The sequence below is a fragment of the Phytophthora sojae genome (genome assembly GCF_000149755.1).
Source record: "Phytophthora sojae unplaced genomic scaffold PHYSOscaffold_15, whole genome shotgun sequence".
Lineage (NCBI taxonomy): Eukaryota > Oomycota > Peronosporomycetes > Peronosporales > Peronosporaceae > Phytophthora > Phytophthora sojae.
In genome coordinates, this window is record NW_009258129.1 from 901,759 (window position 1) to 926,007 (window position 24,249).

At 50.5% G+C, this 24,249-nt stretch overlaps 7 protein-coding genes across 7 annotated transcripts; 4 read left to right on the top strand and 3 right to left on the bottom strand.

The window, feature by feature from the left end:
* Positions 1-842: 842 nt before the first annotated feature.
* Positions 843-2,503, top strand: PHYSODRAFT_342157 (hypothetical protein; the record flags this gene model as incomplete). Its single annotated transcript, XM_009540539.1, has 2 exons — positions 843-1,008; positions 1,083-2,503. The coding sequence occupies 2 exons, from the start codon at positions 843-845 to the stop codon at positions 2,501-2,503; spliced, it is 1,587 nt and encodes a 528-aa protein (XP_009538834.1).
* Positions 2,504-3,765: 1,262 nt separating this feature from the next.
* Positions 3,766-4,496, bottom strand: PHYSODRAFT_342158 (hypothetical protein; the record flags this gene model as incomplete). Its single annotated transcript, XM_009540540.1, has 2 exons — positions 3,766-4,119; positions 4,323-4,496. 2 exons carry the CDS (start codon positions 4,494-4,496, stop codon positions 3,766-3,768), a joined length of 528 nt encoding a protein of 175 aa, XP_009538835.1.
* A 3,976-nt stretch (positions 4,497-8,472) lies between these two features.
* PHYSODRAFT_419376 (hypothetical protein) lies at positions 8,473-8,871 on the top strand (the record flags this gene model as incomplete). Its single annotated transcript, XM_009540541.1, has 1 exon — positions 8,473-8,871. A coding segment is annotated over one exon (399 nt), but the record flags the coding sequence as incomplete, so codon positions are not given.
* A 6,089-nt stretch (positions 8,872-14,960) lies between these two features.
* PHYSODRAFT_532735 (hypothetical protein) lies at positions 14,961-15,110 on the bottom strand (the record flags this gene model as incomplete). The annotated part of the gene is made up of 1 exon (XM_009540542.1): positions 14,961-15,110. A coding segment is annotated over one exon (150 nt), but the record flags the coding sequence as incomplete, so codon positions are not given.
* A 2,489-nt stretch (positions 15,111-17,599) lies between these two features.
* PHYSODRAFT_566434 (hypothetical protein) lies at positions 17,600-19,052 on the top strand (the record flags this gene model as incomplete). The annotated part of the gene is made up of 4 exons (XM_009540543.1): positions 17,600-18,118; positions 18,195-18,257; positions 18,294-18,486; positions 18,712-19,052. 4 exons carry the CDS (start codon positions 17,600-17,602, stop codon positions 19,050-19,052), a joined length of 1,116 nt encoding a protein of 371 aa, XP_009538838.1.
* Positions 19,053-20,641: 1,589 nt separating this feature from the next.
* On the bottom strand, positions 20,642-21,470 carry PHYSODRAFT_532955 (TBP-associated factor; the record flags this gene model as incomplete). The annotated part of the gene is made up of 5 exons (XM_009540544.1): positions 20,642-20,800; positions 20,888-21,013; positions 21,085-21,162; positions 21,248-21,306; positions 21,392-21,470. 5 exons carry the CDS (start codon positions 21,468-21,470, stop codon positions 20,642-20,644), a joined length of 501 nt encoding a protein of 166 aa, XP_009538839.1.
* A 624-nt stretch (positions 21,471-22,094) lies between these two features.
* Positions 22,095-23,783, top strand: PHYSODRAFT_533261 (hypothetical protein; the record flags this gene model as incomplete). The annotated part of the gene is made up of 3 exons (XM_009540545.1): positions 22,095-22,754; positions 22,809-23,534; positions 23,715-23,783. 3 exons carry the CDS (start codon positions 22,095-22,097, stop codon positions 23,781-23,783), a joined length of 1,455 nt encoding a protein of 484 aa, XP_009538840.1.
* Positions 23,784-24,249: the final 466 nt, after the last annotated feature.

Sequence of the window (24,249 nt, forward strand, 5' to 3'; positions counted from 1 at the left end):
GGCACACATATGTTGTACTTTTTACAATAAGTAATTCAGATAGCCAATCAACTTCGGGATTTACACTTGACATTTGTATTCCATATGGTTTTAAGGACTTTCTTTAAATTTGTGTGTACTTTATGCTCCGTTACGTGTACTTTATGTCATTGCCTTGTACAATCTCTATCGTTCCTGACAGAGAATTCTGGCACATTTACTATGGAGAATGCCATTCAGTGGTGCCGGATTTATCCGTCGTTGTCTGTACACGTTTAATACATGTACAGGCGTCCCCGGGCTAGTCCCGGCTGTACAACTGCATATTTTAATGTACCTCGCACAGGAAGTACAACAAGCTCTCAAGATTTGTGCGCTACTTCTGCAAACGTATTGATTTAGATGAGTGTACAGCGATACCTACTGCGACAAGTGGCACGTTGCGGGAATACCTCCACCGTAACTTCGTTCCAGCTGTGAAGCTTTGCCATATTTAGCGACTAAAATGGTCGGCAAAATACCTGCAAAGCACAATAACATCGTCAAGGAAAACATACAGCATCGCAATCGCTGAAGTCGTTATTGCTCGTGATCATGAGCTTGGAAAGAGGCTGGATGGACGCGCGCGGTGGCTGCAAACCATAATCTAGCAGAGCGAAGGTCTTCGACACGCTCCAATTTACCAGCAACCAGCAACACAAGGAATAAACCTGGCCTCTGCCATGCTGCTCTACCCTGCCATCGCCTTGGCGTTGGCTCTCGGACAAGTGTCTGCGGCAACTAACCTAACCTGGACACCTTGCCCCCTCACAAGTGACAAATCCATTGACGGTAGTTCCAGGGATAATAAGGCGGAATGCACCATGTACGCTGCGCCGCTGTGCCACCCCGGGATCTGCGAAACGCCCGACTCGGCCATCTCGACAGTTGATGTATTCGTGAGGCGAATTCCCGCTGCGAACCGACAACCCGATGTAGCTCCAAACGTGTGGCTTGTTCAGGGTGGCCCGTACTACTGGGACTCTCTGCGTAAGTACTGCAAGACCGTTGGAGCACGTGATGATTTCAAGGACTAACACTTGCTGTGGGCGGTTGTGTTCCAGTGGACATTCCGATGCTGATACTGTATAACCAACTGAAGGGCGAGGCGAACGTGTACACGATGGACTACCGCGGGGCTGGACAGAGTACGCCCTTGAAGTGTGCGGCCCAAGCCAAGTCGTCAAGCGTGGTCGATCTGGATCTGGAACTGGTCCCTGCATGTGCAAAGGAACTCGAGGAGAAGTACGGGGACCTCGCGGCCTTCTCGACCACCAGCGCTGCCATGGACCTGACGACTTTCATCTCGAAGTATGGCAACGATTTCAGTACGACCTTGTACGGAGTGAGCTACGGTACGATCTGGGTGGAGCGCGTGATGCATCTCAATCCTCCGGAGGTGACGGGGTACGTTCTGGACAGGGTCACTACGACGTCGCTGGATAATGTAGATGGCGCGTTCGATGAGGTTGCCGACTCGTTCATGGCTTTGTGCTCAGAAGACAGCTCGTGCAACGCGCGCTTCAAGAAGAACGGACTTAAGGCCACGCTGCAACAATTGATGATGAAACTCGACAAGAATCCGAAAGCGACGTGTGCCAAGTTGCTGAGAAGTGTGCAAAGCGGCCAGGACGAGGACCCGCCATCGTTTGTGCTTCGCTATCTGCTGGGTGCACTACTTCCAATCATGGAATGGCGAACGCTCATCCCGCCAATCGTATACCGATTGTTCCGTTGCGCGAAGAAGGACGTCGCCGTTTTGACCAAGGTCATTGAGACCGTTAACCGGTTCTTGAACATCACCGCCAAGGATATAGGCTCCGGATCCATCGTGCTGGATATGCTCGTGGACTTCTCGGAGATATGGGAAGCGCCTTCACCCTCCGCTCAGGAGCTCAGGACACGCTTCGAAGGTACGAGTATGAACAGCTTGACGACGTACAAGGATGTACCCTCGTACTGCGCGTTCTCTAAGGAAAAGTCGCCCACGTGCAACAAGCTCAAGGTCGGCAACTACAAAGGGAACGGCATCATTTACGAGCGCGACGAGTACTGGAACAAGGCCGCCAAAATCCCCGAGAAAGCCAACGTGTTGCTTATGAGCGATGGACTGGATCCGATATCGTCTCCGAAGTGTGCACAGGCCTGGTTGAAGGCTCTTGACGGCCAGAAGAAGGAGCTCGTCACCTTCAAGTACGCGTCCGGTGGCAGTCTCATCGACAGCAATAACGAGCCAGCTTGTCGTATGTACGTCCTTTCCTCTTTCGTGCAGCACGATGGCGACTTGACCAAGCTAAACAAGACGTGCCTTGAGGACGAGGCGGCATTTAGCTGGACGATACCGGAGGTTTACCAATACCCGATCTTGAGCGCTAAGGACGCGTACGACGGTGAGTTCGACCCGAGCTTGAGTGCCGATGAGGCGTCTAGCGATGCCGGCGACTCATCTGGCTCAATGGAAGAAGACTCGCCTGGTCAGGCTTAAGCCTCAATTGATTCAGCCAGCAACAGTTACAGCATCTCTTCATCCGAAGTCGAGGACATGAGCGCAGCGGTCGAAAAGTCACGGGTGGCGGAACGGGGCCTGCGCTGGAAAGGTTTGGGGCCCTGGCGGACAGCAAGTCGGTAGGCGGAGTGCGTTTCTTGGAAGATGGCAGTAAATGAGTCGGTGGCGGATTGTGCAGCATAAAACTGTCGGGCATTCGGTAGGCTTCGCGATCACTCATTGACATGTGAATACACAAGCCCGTAGATTTGTATTCCGTTGCGTGTCGACAACGAACGCTTTCACCAACTTTGTCGTGGAGAGCTCCCATCTTCTCTGCTTACTCGTGACCCACAAAAGAAGATCCGAGGTTAGTTCGAAGTACTGCGTAATATATGTAGCACTGTACTACTTCGTATTGTGCTTTGCACGAACTTTGGCATGCGATTAAGGGCTCTAAACCAACGAGCAAATCCTTCCCGGTGTTCATATCTCGCAGCCTAACTCTAAGTTAAAGTTAAGCTAATCAACCGCCAGTACCAAGCACAACGCAGAGCAAGAACGGAGCGGTTGCCACTGCAAGAATAAATCGGTTGTCGCTGCAAGAAAACAAACTGATAAGGTCCCAATAGAATGGCGCCAACTCCTTGCATAATAGTAAGCACCGATATCGGCGGGGACGTTTTCTTCTTCGCTCTCTTCGTCGTGGCCTTGCGCGTTAAACCAAGCTCGAAGTTCAGAGCACGGCATATAGTAGCAGTAGAAAATTTCTACTAGAAATGTTTGGATGTGCAAGAAACGCTGACTTTAAAGCTGCTTGCAGCTCCTCGATATAAAGACAGAGATGTTCTTCAATATTGTAGATGTAGTTCAGTATGATAGATCGCCAACGCATGTCAATCATCGACTACATGTAGAAAGCAATCAGACAAAGCGAGTGAGTTAGAATTAGAATGTCAGGGCCGTAGTATTGTCGGATTTACTCCAGCCATTCAACGAAAGTGAGCATAACTCAACGTTAGCCTCCTAACTCAATGATGGGCTAATCACCGTGATTTGCTAAAACAACGAATTACGTCGTTGTTTAGACAGAAGGCATGCAAGGCACAATAATACATGTAGTTATATTACGAATAATTGCAAATTATCACAAACTCGTAAACATTGCTTCATGGGCCATGATCATGGCGCGGCTTAGCTTGTTCACGTAATGCTGATGGGGCAGTACTGTAATACGTTGGAGCTGTTCTACTGTTGTCTTTTTATCCATGACGAACGCGGGTGACGGCCTCTCCGGTAAGTTTCAGCTGATAGTCCACCAGAATGCCAGATCGCACGGAGTTCGCCGTCGAAACAAGAACGCCCAACATGTCTGCGACGTCTTCCAACCTCATACCTCGGTTATTCCATGCCTGAAACAGGTGATGCTGCAGGGTCTTCGCGACCTTCTTCGCCTTCGAGGTGTTCATGAGTTTTTGGCAAAGCACCGCTATATCTGCTTCCGAGTGTGTCTCCCGCAACTTCGCGTAAATGAAGTCATCCGGATACCAGAAGTTTGCCTTCTTCGCTTTTCTGTACTTGGCAATGACTGTGAACCACTTGAGGCGGCGGAGCTGCTGTCGTCAAGCCTTCCAGTCGCAATGTCTAGCTTCTGGAAAAGTTCGTCGAGCTCTTTTGCAGACCAGCCCCATCTCCTCTCTTCGTCTTTCGAGTCGTAGGACCACAGCAGCTGCAATGCGTGAGCTTGTGCCTGTGCTTGAGACTGGACTTGATATATGTGCTGCAACTACGCCTCCGTCTGCGCTTGCGATTCGCGCACATGCTCGTGGGTATAGTGAAGTAGCTGCTGCACTCGACGGTCCATCATCAACCCCTGCTCTTCGTTCCGGCGTAAACTCTCTTGAATTGCTTGGGCTAACACCTTCATGCCTTGGTTCTCTTGCATCATGATGAGATTTTCTTGCAGAGACAGCTGTCGATTGCGGCGCACCATGCGAACTCCTTTCGGCATTCAAGCACTTCGATCTTCGTTTGGTCTTCATCTTGGCTGGTGGGAAGGCCCAACGCGTCTTCGGGGTCCGCCATTCGGGCCGTACGCAAGAGTAGTTGTGTGTGTGGGGGGGGTCGATTGTAAAGCGCACCAGCCCCTATACATCTACCGCATATCATTGCAAGAAAATACTGTTCTTCCTTAGAGCCGCAGCCAAGTTCTCAGACCTACTCAGAGATGTCCTGTATCCAATGACAGGAAGAGAAAACGAGCTCAGCCGAAACGTCTTTTCGTTTAAGTAAAGGTTCGCATTGGTTCAGTTCGACTAATTCAACACATTAAAACCTGAGAATCGTGAGGGGAGGCCGATAAAAAATTTATCGCCCAGGGGGGTTCGTATAGCGCAGCCCAAGACTGTTCCCCAGGGTGTAGACCCAGAGAATCGACTTGGGAGTCAACAGCGAGAAGATAGACCCAGAGATTCACAGCCGCAAAGCTTTAAACCCTGAAATTCACACTCCTTGGTTGGCGTGGGTACGTTGTGTAATCCCTGTCGGCTCGTTTGTCTTCGACGGAACGGCACTCCACCGGTAGTAAATGTAGCCTTGAAGAAGTGCGGGAGCGCACGTCTACTTCAGAACGCACTTCCACACCAAAAGGCAAACCCAGAGAATCGGATCCCCTGAAACCCAGAATATCACGAATTCAGGGTCCAGGATTTCAGTCAACTCCGGGACTTGGACTCAGAAGAAACCTTACCCAAATGCCCTCCTAGCTCGATAAAAACCAACAAATACAGAGTATACAAACACTACAACTAGTATTCTTTTGGACCCTTGGACGGTGGGTCACACACACACTAGGCTCACTCGAGTCTGAAATTCAGGGGCCTAGCTCCCCTGATACTCACACAAACGCGCACCACCTCCAATAAAGGAGGAAAATACAATCACTATCAGTAACCTTCCCTTCACACAAGCAGTCAATACAAAATCCTGGAGGCGACTACCTAGCACCCCAGAATACCCTCTGGAATAATATGAAATGGGCCACAGCAAGTGACCCAACTAGGATATGGAATAGATGGATCACTCCAGGAAGCTCAACGCCGTCGCTGGTCCCCACCTAACTGGACTTGAGTTTTGATGGAGTCCACACAGCCGGCTGTCCTTCGCCGTTGATGTGCCCTTAGCGTCCCGCGGTCGTAGTCTCGGGTCCTCCGGATTTCCGTCGGCAGGCTTGGCCGAAGTCACTTGCGCAGTACAGGGTAAAAGGAACTCTGTTTGTCTTTTATCAGCTACTTCTCGCTCTTACTTCTCTCTCTTCTGCATTCTTCTTCGGGCAAATATATTCTGTTCACTATGCTTCGGGTCAAATGTCTTGTCTTGAGTATGCCTTGGGTTCAGCGGTCCAACCTTGCGGTCGGCTTGCGACTCCATTGTCGCACGGCGTCGAAAGTGCCAATTGTGGGTCCTTGGACTTGGTTTAGTATGGTGCAGGACTCCCTCTCGACTCCTCGAAAGTATCCAGTCTGCGCATCCATAGCGGTTTCTTCAAGGTCACGCATCACTTTGATTGCAGACTGACTGCGAACCGACTCGAATCCCTGAGAATCAGGTGACACTCAGGGTCATCTTCTGAAATCCTGGGAATTCTGAGGAATCTTGGGGAACTGCAGGGATTCTTGGGTGTTGGCTTGGGAAACACTTAGGTTCAGTATAGAGAGTCTGGATTTATGGTCCAAACCCAGAGAATCATCTTAGGAACTCTGGGTCACCTGTACTCAGGGAGGTGAACTCTGGGTCATCGTGCGGCCCTCTGGGAAACAAGTCTGCTGCATTGCAGGCTCGTGTGTATCTCCACAAAGCCACACTTTTAACGGGTTTAGCGGCCTCCTGCGCATGATCTTGGTGGTAGTGGGTTGATTCTCAGGGTAATTTGATCCTCTGGGGCACTCTGAGCCACAGCAAGATGAGGTGTACTCTGGAATACGTTCGCCAGAGACACTTTCCGCCAGACTTTAGGCACTCGTCGTAAGGGAAAGTCCGCGGCTGGACTGAGTGTTCTCAGAAATCCTGGGCGTGCACTCCCAGGATTCACACTTCCAGCCAGTTGGGCCCATCTGCGGTCAGGCGCTGGATTCATCCCGAGAAATCACCTCTCTCCCACAGTCGCCATCCATGTCATACGGGTACAGCCGCGCCGTATCCAAGTCACACACCAATCAGCATCCGACACAAACTCTAAGTCAAAGAGGTGACGGCACATCGTCGGAAATTTTCTGGGGACCGCCTCGTGTCAGGAGGGGAGGGCCAAAACCTCTTTCCAGATCTGGCACACCGACTGGAGCAACGGGAACGACATCCCGAAGGCGCTCCTGCAAGAGCACAAGATCCGCAATCGGCCGCCGCCCTGGTAGGAAGCGACGTCGCATCACGCAAGGGGGCGTCACGCCGTCGCGGAGTCAGATGGAACGGCGGGAGCAGATGGAGGTGGCGCTTCGGCTAGCAAGGCTGCCGAGGAAGAGAATGATGAAAGTGCAGGGGAGGCAGACGACGAATCGTCGTACGCAGTGTGTATGTTCTTTGGTAGCTTGCAATCAATGGAAACTCTACTTCTGCAGTTTGCAATCAATGAATGCGTTACTCATGCTTTCCTGTCATTGGCTGCAACACGTGAAGCCATCGCTGCTGGACGTGTGTAACGATGCAAGAAGGGCTCCGGGACATTCGTTATGTTGGTTTCGCCATCATACGCACTATTACTGCCTCGTTCTGGCTGCATAAGATGGCTTTATGTTGTAGGAGCCGCTACTATACCCACCTGTCTTCTCTCACGCACAACCCCAACCACCCTCTCCAAATTCGTACTTACGCGGCGACTCATACAAAAACCAATATACTTGGATACGGGACGGTAAAAAAAATGTACCCTCGTAAAGAGAGCCGGGAAGTAACGGGTTAAGTAATGTGCGTTCTAATCTTCCACTGGCCTCTATTTAGTGGGGGACAACGCATACATACCTACAGAAGGAATGCTCACTCCATACATATTCGCCGACGGAATGGATGAAGGTAAAGATACTTTTAATTGTTCCTTAGTCAGTTGCGTATCAGGATTGAGCAGGCATTTGGACTATGTGTTGCATAGTGGAGGATTCTTAAGAAACCACTTAAAGTATCCTTAAAAAGATGCTCCTATCGTAGTCCGTGCATAATATTATGCGTCTCCATAACTTCTGTTTTAACAATCATGAAAATGGATACGGCAGCGCGGTGGGCGTCGAGCGAACTTTTGTGCAGCACCAAAACGATGTATGAGAACCTGGCGGCATTCCTTGAAGCATTGAAGTTACAAGTGAGCGCTCCCGAACCTGTGTTCTTCGACGGCATTTGCAAGTATATTTGGTCGCAAAGCAACCGCAGACCTCAATACAACATCGACCGCAATACATTGCAGCGATCAAACGAAGTAACCGTATAACAAGCTACGTACTGCTACGTCTTATAAGTGTATGAAATACTAGTGTTAACAGTACGTAATGATAAACAAACATGAGTAGGCCCCAACAATTTTTTTTATCTGCATCAAGTAGCGCAGCTAACCGTATGACAGGCACGCTTCCATCTCGGTGCGACATTTTGCAATGCAGCACCGCAACGCAGCAACTTCAACGAGGTTTAGAATAAGTACCAGCTTTTGACATACCGATCGGAGTTTCTAATCTCGGATAGAAACAGATGCATGAAGTACAAGAACTTGATTTTCGTAAAGTATAATATGGATAAGTGAGTTTACTGAGCTCCACCAGTTTACTAGGGGTGTAGGAAAAGAGAACCCAACCGGATGAAGAACTGGAGTCAGCCCCACTTTCAAATTGGCCCTCCGTCTGACGGTCTACAACTACAACAAACCCTAAGACAACAACATTTCAGATACTTAGATGAGTGTCTTGACCAAGCCAGAGAAGACCGTGCCGGGCGGACTGGAGAAATTCTCCGGAAAGCACCACGAGTATGCTACTTGGAAAGACAAGCTACTCACGCACGTGGCCCAATTTCAGTTGGAGGCCGAGAACAAGCTACTCGAAGCCGGTGACCCGGACCCGAAGGTCTGCATGAGGGACTTCTTGGAGTCCACGCCGCCATGTCTTACGGATGCAGACGTGAAAGCAGCTCCGCCCGAAGGACAATTGGCTGTCCGGGAGGAGATCATGGTATGGCGCAAGGCGGACGCAGCCATGAGGCATGTCCTCAACTCGACCCTCCCAAACTCGTTTCTGTCGTCCCTACCGGACGAGGTGCAAAACATGGAGGTGCGTCTCATTTGGCAGCATCTCGAACGGAAGTTTACGAATGGTGATGCTGGAGGATTGGTAGCGTGGTCGAATCGGTGGACTCAGATTCTGAACTCGAATTGGAAAGACACCATGACCCTGTTCTCGCTGCTCAACCAAGCGCGGAACGAGATGAATCGGAAGTCTAAGAAGCCTCGGCAAGGAGATGATGACGGAGACGATGATGTGCGTGCAAGTGTTGGCGCAACTCCCAAGCGAGATTTGGGCATCTTCGATTGAGCTCGCGGAGGAAGCGTTCACCGCCGAAAAGGTCGAGGTGGCGCTGAACAAGCTGTTTGGTGGCCGATCCCGGAAGCAGATCACGGGAAATGGCGGTGCGACAACGGTGGCGCGCATAAACCATATCAAGAGTGAGCGTGTTGTGCGTGGATACGACACTAAGAAGTGCAAGTCGGATGCCAACACCAAGGTTCAGGACCAAGGCTATTTCTACTGTTTCGGCCAAGGACATCAGAAGTCGCAATGCGAGCGCATGAAGGCAGACCGCGACCCAAACCGTGAAGGGGGACCGCTTTTCCGCACCAACGTGCAAGCCCAACTTTCCAAGCGGACGCCCAACGGGACTAAGAAGATTGCCACGGTGCAGCACGTTGCCAAGAAGCAAAGGACGACACGTGACACACCCACGGACGTCGAGATGGAAGAAGAGTTCAAACTACCTGAGTCGGAAAAGGCCGGATCGGAAGACGAGAATGGAGGTTGTCTGCTGAGTTTCGGTCAAGTCGACACCAGGGTACGTAAGAAGTATGGTGCTTATTTAAAGTGGCTACGGCGATTAACAGTTTCGGATGATCAGTGGATTGTTAATACAGGAGCTGGACTAGGGATAAGCCGGACAGGAGCTGGTTCGAATCTGTCCACACAGGTTCGAGTCACCAGTTTGAGTATGGAAACGGTAGCACATCGGAGATCTAGATTATCCGCAGTGAATGAAATTAAAGCGAAACTATCTGCACGCTTTAAAATGAAAGATCTCGGTGAAGCTCATTATTTATTAAAGATGGAGATCAGAAGTGATAGGGCAAGGAGGCAACGTAGTCTATCACAACATAAGTATATCATGGATTTATTAGAAAAGTTTGACATGATGGACTGCACAACGGTTGCCACTCCACAAGCAGCGAGCATCGTATTGGAAAAAGAAACTAAGCTTAGTGCTGAAGCCATCGCAGCGCAGCCATTCGACTACCGTGGACTGGTAGGATCGCTGATGTATCTGGTAAGAGGAACTAGACCAGATATTGCGAACGCTGTAAGAGAATTAAGTAAATTTCTCTCTTGTTGTAATAAGTCACATTGGAAAGCAGCCCAGCGAGTACTTAAGTATCTGAAAGGAACATCGATGTATGGGTTAGTATATGAGGGTACTAACAAAGAAGTAACGTATAAGCTATACACAGATGCAAGCTTCGCAAATGCTAATGAGGACCGTAAATCAGTTACAGGTTACGTGTCAATACTCGCGGATGCGTGTGTATCGTGGAAGAGTTATAGACAAGAGATGGTCAGTTTACATACAGCACAAGCTGAGTTAGTCGCCGTAAGTGAGGGTGCTAAGGAAAGTTAGTGGCTCTGGTTATTGCTTAAAGAGTTAGGATGGCAGCAGAAGCAGCCGATATATTGTTGGTGCGATAACACAGCAGCTATAACTATTGTTAAGAATCCTGGAAACCATTCCTCGACAAAACACATAGATACTCGATATTTGTATGCCCGAGAAGCTTATGAAAGAAAGCGCATCGATATCACGTACTGCAATACAAAAGATATGGTGGCGGATGCCCTTACAAAGGCACTACCACAAGAACAATTTTGCAAGCTACGTGAGCTTATGGGTGTGACAAACTTAGAAGTTGAAAGAAACAATGAGAGTGCGTAATAACCTTAAGGGATATTTATGCACAGGTAGTAATCATAACGTGGCACTACAAATACACTGAGTTAACTATCTAGTTTGATTTGTATCAAGTTACCGATCTTAAGATAAGTAGGACAAGTACAACCGTCAGAGTGGAGTTAAGTTTTGCACCCCTAAATGCAGTGTTAAGTTTCAAGGGGTGAAATTAAAAGAGAAGCAACTTAAAGATCTAAGTTATAAAACTGTCAAAGCATATTGGCGTTTATGTAAGTTTGTTGAAGTTATGCCAAGGACAACGTCAAATTTTGGTGAAAAGGATAGGCTTTTCCAATTTGCTCTCCACATTGCGCATTGTAAGATACTTCTCTGGCCCACTTAATAAACAACATTAAGGTTTTTTGTGGACCACACACGATTTTAATTGGTTAAAATTGTACTAGGGATTTGCATCATGTGCGTGCACTAAAACCTCAGAGTATTGTTGGTAACTGTGGGCACTCACCAAGTTCCCGCCAAACCCGCAGTCTGCGCGCCAACAGCTCCTATTATGGGACGCCACCCGTAGCAACCGAACCTGTCGCCAGAGAAGAAGCTTGCTGTCCTTATCTACCTCATCGGTAAGGCGAAGGGCGGCGAGCTTCCTCTAGGCACTAAAGCAGACGCGGCCAACGCGTTTTCAGTGCACCGTAACACAGTCGCGCGGGTTTGGGCGAAGCGCGCCACGCCAGCAGCTCTTGTCGAGCCACTGCGTCGCCGCCCGCGTGGCGTGCTATACCCCGACATCGCCGAGAAGGTCGCTGCGGTCCCCCTTCCGCTCCGACAGACGCAGCGCAGCCTCTCAGCTGCCGTCCACGTGTCGCGGACGACGCTGCAGAGATACATCAAGACCGGCATGCTGCGTCGGCGGTTTTCGGCGGTTAAGCCGCAGTTAACAGCCACACACAAGGCCCGGCGGCTCGAGGTTGCGCTACGACATGTACGACAGCTTCGTGGTACGTTAATTTATTAACTTTAAATTATTTTTTTATTTTGCTAATGAAATAAGTATTGTTATTGCTCATGCAGCACTTCGGCAACCTCGTTTCGTCGATATGTACGATGTGGTACATATCGACGAAAAGTGGTTTAACATGTACAAAGGGGCAACCCATTATTACATGGCTCCAACGGAAGATATGCCCCATCACACGTCGCCTAATAAACGCTACATTGGGAAAGTGATGTTTTTAGCAGCCGTTGCTAGACCAAGACACGATTTTGGTCGTCGTAAGTATTTTAACGGTAAGATTGGCATCTGGCCAGTAGATGAGCTCGTGCAGGCACAGCGCTCCTCCGTCAACAGGCTGGCCGGCGCCTGGGAGACCAAGAACGTCTCGATGGCGTCAAGTGAATACGCCAAGATGCTCATGACAAAGGTATTTCCAGCAATCCGCGCTGTATGGCCAGGTAAACTATTGTTTGGTTTTTCATTTCTTACAATTACTTATATAATTTATTTGTGTACTACTTTTTTACAGGATGTAAACGGCGGTCGATTCGCGTCCAGCACGACAATGCAAGCCCACACGGGGCTGCTGCTTTTCAAGCTGTCCAAGATGCTGCAAAAGAGGGCGGTTGGGACATACGCATGGAGTTCCAGCCCGCCAAATCACCCGACCTCAACGTGCTAGATCTCTCGGTGTTCAACGCTATTCAATCGGTTCAGTATCGCCAGCCAACATACAAGACGGACGCTCTCATCGGTGCTGTACTGGCGGCTTTTGAGATTTTGCCCACGCGAACGCTGGACAAGTCGTTCATTACTTTACAAAAAGTAATGGAGTGTATAATTAGGCATGAAGGAGACAACAACTTTGCGCTCCCACGTGTAAGTAAACTGCACGTGGAGAATGGGATTATCCCAACGTCTATTCTTGCGAATGTGGCATGTATGCAGCGGGCAAGCTCGCCTTGAAGAACATGCAATAAACCTGAGTCTAATTTGCACCTTCATTACATCTAATTCGTCACAACTAAATCAGAGTCTATCCGGATTGGACAAAAAGCAGGTGGTTATTTAAATCCGGCGACATGTCAGCTTAACAGCCAATAAAACCTTATTTCTTGTTTTCGGTTCGGAGCGTTTTAACGCGCTTTTCATAGCCTTAGAGTGGGTCCGTTGCATTCAGGAGGCTCTGCATATGATGATGATACTAAATTCGCGAATTATCGCCAATTTTGGATGGAACTACGCTAAAAAGACTAAATCGTACATATTCGAATTAGACAAACTCCGTGGTAGATAGACCAGCATGCACGTTAACGCTAAACAAAAACTACGACGAATTCGGGGAGAAGGTCAGCTTTATTTTGAGGCCTTACTCGTTAATTAGCGAGGGTCAGGTGCTGAGATATGGCCACTTAAGCACAGTGTTGTTTCTTAAGTGGGCCAGTGAAGTACAAAGCTATAGGTCTGGTTATATGCTCCTAAGACGCATACTTAAAGGTCTTATAACGCACATATGCCAGAAATGGTGCCAATGGTTAGATAAGTGGTGACGTATCGGTTGCGTGTCTTTTGTGGGAGTGTTGTGGTTTAGAATAAGTACCAGCTTTTGACATACCGATCGGAGTTTCTAATCTCGGATAGAAACAGATGCATGAAGTACAAGAACTTGATTTTCGTAAAGTATAATATGGATAAGTGAGTTTACTGAGCTCCACCAGTTTACTAGGGGTGTAGGAAAAGAGAACCCAACCGGATGAAGAACTGGAGTCGGCCCCACTTTCAAATTGGCCCTCCGTCTGACGGTCTACAACTACAACTACGCTCAAGACAACAACACGTCATCATGACTACCCGCCTGGGTAAGCTCTGCGGGGAGACGACGCATTTCGACAAGAGAACGCTGCACACTGATCATCAGCTCGACACCTTTTTTTTCGGATGGCAGCCGCGTGCATGGTCACTGTGTTTGGTTTCGCTGCGAGTAGAGTTTTAGAGCTTGAGGGCTATACTTTCTTAAAAGAACGCAATTTGGCGCTTGATTAGTAGCGGTCTGTCTTCACTGAATAGCAGCTCTTTCAATACGTCAGCGACAGCGTCCCCACGTTTGCCTTTTGAATATTACACAAAATAAGCACAAGGATAAATAGTTATTTCAAAAACTATTTTAACATCATGTAGGAAAAATATTACCGTTGCGTTCTTAAGGTGACTCGGCTACCGTCATCCTAGAAGGCGGGATCTCCATCGAATCAGGAGCGATGGAGGCAGCCAGCAGGTGGATGCTGCACTTGTGAAGGTTTGGGCGTGTGATGGTGGTCACTAGATGCAGGTAGTAGACGTCCATGCGTCCACCGCAAACGCTGTATATGGTTTGTGGTTTCGCAACCTCGTGAAGTTCGCATACACCTCGCGGTACTTGCTCGTCAGGCTCTTGATATCGAGCGCGTCACGGCTAGCGAGGTAACCGAGACTTGCAAGCCGCTCACAATGCACGTCCAAAATCAGTACACTTAGCAACCTCAACATACAATACACCGTTCTGTGATCTACGACTCCCTGTTGAAATGGCGCCAGTCGCTTGAATCATCTCAGAAACAATTAGCGAAGCCCGGAGAGCGGTCAAGTTCGCCGCTTTATTGAGCGGGGAAGGGGGGGCTTCAGACGGCGGCATTCTACACGCAGGGTGTTTGCTCCCCACGTCTTGTTCGTTGCCATCGCGTTTCAATACGGTCTAGCTCCTCCGTTGTCGACGTTTTGATTGGGGCCTTTTACGAAGTAAACTCCGCCTCCCATCACTCCTTCCGCTCCTAACGACGCGAAATGAACTCGGGGTCTACTGGGACTTGGGAGATTTCTCCCCCGTGCCAACAGATGCGCGGGCCAACCACAACGCGTTATTTCCTCCCGGGACGTGGGAGCGAGAACTTAAGAACGGCCCTTAGATATCCTGAATGTCGTCACCGTCCTCGGTGGCGGGAAGAGTTCCTGTATCTGCGCTAAACATGCTCTAACTCGTTCAATGTTGCCAATGCCTGCAAGTCGAATACGCGCCCCTTGATCCTATTAAAAGGGTTAATGTTCGGCTCAGCCTTGCGTAATGCCCACACACGTTAAAGTATATATGCTGTGCGCAGAATATGAGGTGAACGGGAACGCCACGAGATCTTAGTCGTACTTGAGCATCCGGCTCTGTCGATGAACATGGCCCTGTCGTCAAGGTTTAGGTTGGAGACTACGCAGGCTGCAGAACCCCACTCGAAATTTTCAGTAGTAAACTCCATCCTTACCGATCACTAGCACGCATACGCCGTTGCAGTTCAGGCGCTTCATGTGTGTTTCATCCCAATGGAAAAGAGGTATCCAGTTGGCTTGATCGGCAATTAGTTTCCCAATAGACCGAAACACACGGAAAATCTTCGTTGTCTATCCAGCTGACAGCAAACATGAGAGCCAGGATTATGCCGTCCGAACGACCGCAGAAAGGGTGGTAATTTGGCTTAGCGTCAGTCATCATTGTTTTCGCCTGTGCAATAGCTCTTTGAACCAGTGCCGGACGATGATCAACATTGCCATTGTCAATTGTATTCACAGCTGTTGTCACCGTGTTCGAGCAGTACTTAGCCCTTGTTATTGACCCTTGAGACCCAAGCAGTTCCATCAACAATTCGGCAAAAAATGGCCTACTGAGTCGCGACAAGGTTAGTGGTGGAGATTCGTGTCACGAACAAACCACACATCCGGTAGGCATATTGAGTATTTGGTGTTCACACGCCGCTTTACATTGCTGTCCTTTTTCTTGTTCTCGATCCGATGGGCTACTACACACATCGTCGACATAGGTCCGACGTGCATACCTAACTTTTATTGTGTCCTGACGAGACAGGCTGCTTGATCGACATATTTTCATTGGAAGCATAGGCGCAAAGAGATTCGGTGCTGGCCCGAGCTGAAGCAAAGACATCTCAGATTTATCACTGGGATAGGAAGCGACGAAGTGCTGATAGCCCAGCTCAAACAGGTTTAATTTGGGCGCTCCCCCCTCCCGTCGAAACCGGCGATGAACCGGTAACATGTCTTAGGTCAACCCTAAACCCAATTTACAGTAAGTGATGTCGATTGACCGAGTGTTCTCAACTTCTCAAGAAAGATGGAGACTGGCCAGTCCATTTGCAAATTCAGATTCGTTGTATTGATTTTGCTCTTAAATCGATTGTACGTCATGCTCATAGTGGTGGCACATTGTCGGGCAGAAGATACCCAAGGAGCGTGCGGATTGCGTAAATATATCGGTAGATGCAAGGGCTTACAAAACATAGGTTTGATATGTTGGCGCAGGTCTCACGATCATGACTAGCGAGGCCGCATCAGGGGTCGGTCGGTGATCACCTACGTTTTACAAGTCGAAGGTCCGCTGCAGTATACAATACATGATCGTCGTTAGTGGAACGCTAGAAGATGTTGTTCATGTGGAAGTACCTTGAGCTGAATAAGTGACCCTGAATAGTGCGAATGGTTCGAGCGGTGGTTTTAATTAGCATGTGTGGTATCGGAAAATGGAGATTACCGGAGCGATTGCCCGTCGCCCAAGAATCAAGGTACAATGATCAAGGAGCAGTCAAGCGCGAGATGGAAGTGGCTGCTTTGGTTAAGCTGGCGACATTATCCTCGTTGGAGTGACAGGTAGTGGCCGGAGCCTCGTCGGGTCCTAATACAACCCCGAACGAGGCTTCATGGTACCCACTTTTAGGTACAGATTCATTTAGTTACGTACTTCGGCCGCACTTATTAGTGTAGCCGCGGTCGTCATTTGATGTGTCCGGAATCGCCTTATTGCGATCGTTCACACTAGATATTTGTATAGGGACATAGGACTCATCATAGGATGGCCAGAACGAGGCCCCCAGGGCCTCAGAAAACTCAGTAATAAAAAGACAGTCTTCCCCCAAAGCCAACAAGGGTCAAGTCCGACTTCGGTAAGTGTAGCTAGCTTATTGTAGTGCCTGGACACGCTCGGCTGCGTGTGGATGCCTGTCGGGGAGCTTATCATGCATTGACCGAGAGTTTCCTTGGCAGCGCCGAGAGTTGGCGTGGCCGGAGAGGCAGGAACGGTATTAGAGTATCGTTTAGTATATATTTGTGGGATTAGAGTGTCCCTGAGTGTATTAGTCTACCTACCGAGGTTTTACCTTGGTCCCCCTGTATAAGGCCTAACACACCGGTACCCTTCCTTTCTGAGGGACTGCAGTGGGGTTGCGCGAAAGCGCTACATAGTATCCTAGCCTTAGCTCGTGGCGAGTGGTACAGGTTTTTGGGTTGACCGAAGATAACCTAAGGTGTACAGAGGCGCTTGCAACCGACCCGGTGTAAGGGATCGTTCCTGGTCTTCAGGTTTTGATCCAATAAGCGCGTACCTTTGCGGGTTAGCGTGTTGTTGGTGTCTCTAATACATTTTGGTAGAAGAGAATTTAAGTGGTATTACCACACCACACATGCTTGAATGTATCAATGGCGGTGAAAAGTTGGTTAAGCAATCCTATCCCATCCTTCGCGTAGCCCTAGTTGTGTCCCGCCCAAACAGCCTTACGAGCTCGGCCCTGCCTCGCTCAACCTCTCTGCGGTAGTGAGAGGAAGAGTCAGTCACAGTGAGTGACTCAGTGCGTCCTCGTCCTCATCTTCAAACAGTCTACTATTGTTTCCTCTACTTCGATATAAATAGCCTATCAAACGCAAGAAAAACACGTGCTTCCTTTTTAAAATATTCACGGTTACTCGTGATATTTATGCACAGGCCAAACTGACCTGACCAATTCGCAATTTTCTCTTCAAAATTTCGTCGCGCTTGTCAGAAAGCCCTACCAGCCACTCAAAACCTAGTAAACCCTATTTTTGAAGTGCACCCCAAAATGGCATCGTCACCCTCGCTCTTCCGCGGGCTGCAGTTCTACCTCACGCGCACGCTGTCCCCCCATGACGCAGACGAGCTGCGGAGCCTCATCGAACAGCACGGCGGGGTCGTGTCTGCGTCGCCCGCGGGCGCCACGCAGCTCGTGGACTACGACAACCTGGACTCGCGACGGCCGGAGTGGGTCTCCACCGACTACATCGTGGACTCGGTGGCGTCGGGGGCGCTGCAAGACCCCGCGCGGTACTGCGGGTCGTTATTCACAGGGCGAGGCGCCGTAGACGGTAGAGTCCACGCCAAGCGCAAGGTCGCGTACTCGGTCGAGGACGACGCGCGCATGCTGCACTTCGCCAAGCTGCGCGGCTGGAAGTCCATGGACACGGTCCCGCAGAGCGCGTGGGTGCTGGCGGAGCACGAGAAGGTCACGCGCCACTCGTCGCAGAGCATGCACGAGCACTTCCGGAAGCAGCTGAGGGGCAAGACGCCCAAGGAGCAACGAGACATTATGGCCAAGGCGGCGGTGAGAGAGGCTAGCTGCTATAGCTGTAGCGTGTGGTGGTCGGGCAGCTCTGACCTGGTGCACTGTGTTTGTATAGGCGGTGATTAGAGCGCGGTTGGGCCGACAAGAGGCAGAAGAAGAGGAGAAGGACGGGGCTGCTGTGAGAACGCCGCCGTCTGCGTCAAGGGGGGGGCAGGCAGCGACTCCCGAGCGGACGACGCCTAATGCACGAGCAGATCCGACCACGCCAGCTACGAGCTCGCCACCTGAAGGACGTCAGCGTGGTGGAAGTAGACAGCAGAAGCGAAAGCGGGGTACGCCGAACGGTGTGGATGCGGAGGCAGGTTCACCGCGTCGAGAAGACGATGAAAGTGATGCCGAAAGCAAGAGTGGGGAAGCTGGTGGCACTCACGGAGTATTTTTCCGGAGCGCGTGGACTGAGCTGGTCACAGATCCTCTGAAGAGGGCGTATTTGAGGGCGCTCTTTCAAACCACCCCGCAGCCTGAAGCTCCTTTTCAGAGCTCAGCAAGCTCGAGTCGCACCGAATCCATTGCCAGTGTATCGCGTGCCAGTGAAGCCCCTACGGAGATCTTAGTTCAAGATGACGACGAAGAGCAGCAACCAAAAGAGACTGGAGTCGAGTTTGCGACGGACCCTGAAACCGATGAGATCGTTTCTCGACTTCAGCTGGAGACGCATCAGGAGATGCCGTGTGTGGTCCATGCGTTGTACTACTGCAGTGGAGACGTTGATATGGCCAGAGAATTCCTCAAGGGTGCGTCACCGTCGGGTATGTGGTCGCCCGATGATGACCTACTTCTTGTGAACCTGGTGGCAGAGGAAAGCATTGAGCGCTCAGCCGTTGAGGCTGCCGTAGCACGCGGTAATTTTGCAGCCATGCGAGTGCCTCGCAACGCGGATGCGATTCTGCATCGAGTCACGTTTTTGCGGTGATATTCGAAGTAAATTCCAACTTATCAAGCCCACTTGGGTGCTCTCATCGTCAATGCACTTCTCGATAAACCTTTCCTGTCGCTACTGATCGAGTGAGTCTACCCGGTTAGTACACCTGGCATTTTCGTATTACGCGCGGCCTTGCAAAAGCTCCTCCAGTGCCCGAAAGAATCGTCTTCGTGCCTACAGCATGGAAACAGTTCGTGAGCCCTCTCTTCGTATAGACTAGTATAGTTTCAGGCAGCGGAACGTACCATAAACCCCCGAGCGTATTTTTGCATGCAGATGACGGAGTGCTGGACCTGCAGATACACTTCCAGTGCGTCGGGCTTTTTAGGCAGACAATATGCCGCCGGTTCTTGTCGAACCAGCACTTGCTGAGTTGTAGGCACGGCTAGGTTGGACGAGAATTCTGCGAATGGCTCGTTCTCCTGGACGGATTGCAAGACGTCTACCTTGTTTGTCTGGCTCAGTCTGGTCGGCGTTGTAGCGGCTTCTGCTGGTCGGATGGCTGAGCTATTGGTGACGTTCTGGATCTGGCAATGAACAGGCGGGCTGGGAGTAATTGGAAACTTCAGGTCAGACGGGATCATCGGCTCCGCGGTAGATGGCATTGGGGCTACAGCCGAGGCCAAGATTCGCGAAGCAACACTAGGCGTGTCGAGTGTTTTTGGTGGGGAGGCCGCAGCACTTTCAGGGACGAGTTTTTGGATGTTTCTACAATACAGTCATGGTACGGTGAGGTGGGCGGTGCTGGTATTTTTTCACAAAGGCGAATCTTCACTTACAGAGAAGGGATAGCTGCAACAGTTCGGCTGGATGGATTCGTGTTTAGCAGACTCCACGGTTCTTTCTCGAGCTCTGACGCGTCAACCACAGTCCGTCAGTGCATGAATTCAGAGCTTAATAAACTCGCGAGTTTTTCGCCTACGTTTTTGAGATTGGTCGCGGTCCTCGAGAAGCCACCTGGAAGGCAACAGGGGGATTAACACAAGCAGTCATTTCCGGATCAAGCAGTTCAGGCGCTTACTTCAGGAGCTTTTGCGATAAAGCGAATAGCATTTGCATCTTTTCCTGTATCAAGAAACATATTTGTGAGTTTTTTTCCTGGTGAATTGAGAGTTAGCTATCTACCGATGAAGTAGCTGGTTGTAGCTGAAGGTGCATCACTTTTCTCGCATAATCCTGGGGGGCAAGTGCATTAGCGTAAATACAACGAAGATGTCCCTAGTAGTCAAGGAGCTACTCACCAGAACCAGCTCAGTGTCGAGAGTGTTCAAATCGACTTGAGCGAGGGAACTCATGGACGCCGACCGAGATCGTCGTAGAGGAGCCATAGAACCGGATCGAGAGGGAGGCATAGCTGGATGGTGCTGGAATCTCACCAGGTCTGGTCGCTGCTACTATCCAACTAGGCTCGGCAGACTCCTCCTATCAATTCTGCTAAATTTATCAGGTCTTGTGCATCAAGCAAAGATCGCCCTGCTCGAATTAGCCCACGCACCACAGCAACTTGGAAGGAGTACTCCTTGGTTACCATTCAGGGCAACACATCAAAACGCCATACAGCTAGCATGAGTACACGCTCCTTACATGTTCGAGTTAAGGTTAATGGGAATAGGGCTGCGAGAGAATTTCTTGTTGCGCGAGCCCTCGATGCGCGGGTGCATGGGCGGCCGCGCTGCATCGCCTCGAATCCCAGCTCCGAATCCTGCGGAGTCGCCAAGACGAGGCGTGTTCGGCGTTTTCTGCAGCACGACAACAGTAAACGGCCACAAAAGTAAATAAAGTCAGAGGTCTACCACTGGCCAACCTCACCACAAGGGCAGGCGTACCGGATCCTGTCGGTCGCTCTCCTTCGTGATTAGTTGGTGCTGAAGCGGCGGAAGTCGGACGCCGTACTCGTTCGAGATCGGAGGCAGTGGGATGCTGTTGCGCTTGTCGGCTAGCTCCATCATCACCTGCATTAACATACCCGTGTCAGTATTTCTAGCTCTACAGCATACGGTTGCAAGCAGTTAAATCCACCCACATCTCGGGGCGGCACTTGGGTGTAGTGGTGGTTCAGCCTCGACGAAATGGCCAGCCGCACGTCGTCCGGGTCAATAGTCTGCCACAATTAAGAAGAAGAAGAAGAAAAATAGCAGCGTCACGCCTCGTTCCTCGTGTCTTTTTGGGTCAATTTCCTTCCCCACCTGCTTGTCCGCGTACATGGAGTACTCCTGCGCGTCCACGAGGATCTCCGTCACATAGCCTGCCATATGTAAAATGTATAAATTAAATAAACTCTTGAGCTGTTGGGGGTTATTATAGTTCTCTCTGCGTGCGGCGCCACGTACGGTGCACGAACTCCTGCAGCTGCGCCACGACGCGCGGCTCGTACTTGTCGGCGCCCATGGACTCCAGCAGCTGCTCCATGGACAGAACGTCCAGCGGCTGCACGTTGACGCCCCCGTCGTGCTCGTCGGCGTCGCCCTCGTCCTCATGGAGGCGCTTGTTCGTCGCCTTGGTCTTGGCGTCGCTGCCCATGATGCCACAATTAGGGATTAGGACATAAAATATGGTAATCGTACTTTGTCGGAGATGACTACACTGGTTGAAGTGACGGTGAGATGGGGTGTTGCTGTTGCAGTCTCGCTGCAAAATGCAGAGGTGGGAACGTGTGGCGTGGACCCCAGTGCAGCTCTCCCGGCTGGAAACTGAATGTGGAGTGGACTCCAACGACGAAATGTCTGCCGGCATGCGAATGAGCCGAAACGGATTCGAGTTGGCGCTATTGAAAGACAGCAGCAGCACCAAGAGCAGTCTGCAACCACCGTGGTGGAAGGCCCACACTTCACAAGTTTCCAGGTTCCTGTCACTAGATCGCCTTTGGTTTCAACCACAATCTCATTCGCGATGGAGGCTACTGGCGTAGACGACGTCGAAGTCGGGAAATTGGCCGAGAGTCCGGCCCTGCCTGAGATCACTGTCAAGCAGGCGCGCGAAGCTCTCGCCCACGACAAAATCATCGCGCGCTCTGTGGGTCGAATCATCTACGCGATGATCTACTTTGGGTTCTTCGCGGCTGTGCTGTTCACTCACATCCCCACCTCGCGGTTGTACGAGCAAGCCTACGCCGTCTCGTCGATCCTAGCGACGTCCGGTGGCGACGCGATCACCCCCAACTCTCCCATTAAGTTCTTCAACATTGGACAGCTCAGCGACGTCTTCGACTGGCTCAACACTGCGTTCGTACCTGCCGTATTCGTGACCCAAGATCAGAACGGGAATGACCTCGCTTCGCAAGATTACGCTCTACTCGGAGGCAAAAGTAAGGCGTTAGGCGGCGTTCTCATTGAAGTGTACTCATTGACCCCAGTCGACTGTGGCGCGGACGGGTCCCTCTTCCAAGTGTACCCGGTCTGTCACGTATCCGAAGGACTTCCAAACGAATACGGCTCGTACATGCTAATTCTGAGCCTCAATGCGACCGAGGCGCTGCAAGGTCTCGCTGAGTGGAAGGCCCAGAATTGGATCGACAACACAACGGACAAGGTGGTGATTTCCGTGCTGACCTACAACGGAGAGCTCGAAGGATACGTGGTCACAGAGCTGACACTGAAGTTCCATCAAGGCGGCTACATCACTCCAACGGCGTCGACGCGACCAACCATCTCGATTCCTTACGGGAGGGAGAACTCGTATGCGAGCGACGTCCTCGTCTGGATCTGGATGTTTTTGGCGTTGATGTGGGCCGCTTCTTGCGTTGCTCAGTGGCGACGGAAGGAGAAGCGTCCGTCTCGACGCCAAATGGCGGCTCGCTTGTTCGACCTGTACGTCGTGGAAGCTGCCATGGGCGTCTTCTACATCATTTGGGCGATCATCGTGAGTCTGCTAGAGGACTACGACTTCCAAGAATCGCTTTGGAAGCTCGCGGACCCATTCGCCATTGAAACGGAAGGAACCGAAGACGATATCATCTCTCTCAACTACGTGATCGACAACCTCAAGGCGATCGCTCACTATACTGCAGCTCTTCGCGTGGTAGGCGCCATCGTGATCGCTCTGCTCGGTCTGCAGATTCTCAACCGATTCCGGTTTCACCCACAGCTCAACATCCTCACCCGCACTGTAGCCAACGCACTCAAGCAGTTCGGCGCGTTCTTCGTGGTGTTTATTGTGATCTTCACAACGTTCACCATCATCGGCTCGATGATCTTTGGTGACCGAGCCAAGGAGTTCTCCCGGCTGGACAACTCAATGGCGTCCTGCATCAACATGCTCTTCGGCGAGTTCGACTTTGAGTCGATCAAGGACCTCCAGTTCTCTGTCGCCTTCTACTGGATCTACATGATCGTCGTGAGCATCGTGCTGATGAACATGATGCTCGCTATCGTGCTTGACGCCTACGAACAAGTAAGCAGTGAAAGCTACAAGAAGTCGGCGAATTTGACTCTCGCGAACCGCGTCATTTCAATTTGCTGGGACGTGGTGTGTGAGGTTCGTATCTTGATATTCTCTCGAGGTACTGCAGTTTCCCGAGGAAGGATCAGACCGCGTCTGCTGGGGTGGGTTCTTCAGAAGAAGCTCAAGGACAGCCCGCACACAGTCTTGACGCCAGAGACCATGAAGTCGTTGTTTCCGACTGTCAGCAACGAGGAGTTCCAAGCCACCTTCCAGCACATTGAAGAGGGCATGGTCATTGTGAATGCTCTAAAATCTGGCGAACCGACTTGCAAGGAAGAGTAGACATCTTGTAGGACACTGCTTGCGATCCATGGCATTTAGTGGCTTGATATATTTTACTAGTTAAACTGCCTCCTTTTCTATTTGATTAGTTTCGTGCTTGCCCGCTATTTTGTGAAATACTACGACGCAGCTATTATTTAGGGAAATGCTTGCCTCCAGGCACGAAGCAGTTGAAATGGTTGGTTCGGAACAAAGCATTGAAATGTAATGCAATGTATTACGTGCTCGCGTAACCTTAGATACGCTAGGCTGGATATCTTACCTATCGAGCATATTTTTTTTCTTTCTCGCTCAACTACAACAACTGTAGTTCTGTGTAGATCGGTTTGAACACTTCTACATAATACGGGGCCTCCACACCGTCCTTCGTGGCACCATTGCCAGTAACTTCAGCTAGGATGCTCGACCCACTGCAATTTTTCGGTTGTACATCAAATTAACAGGAATTTATGCCTGCTGCGAATGT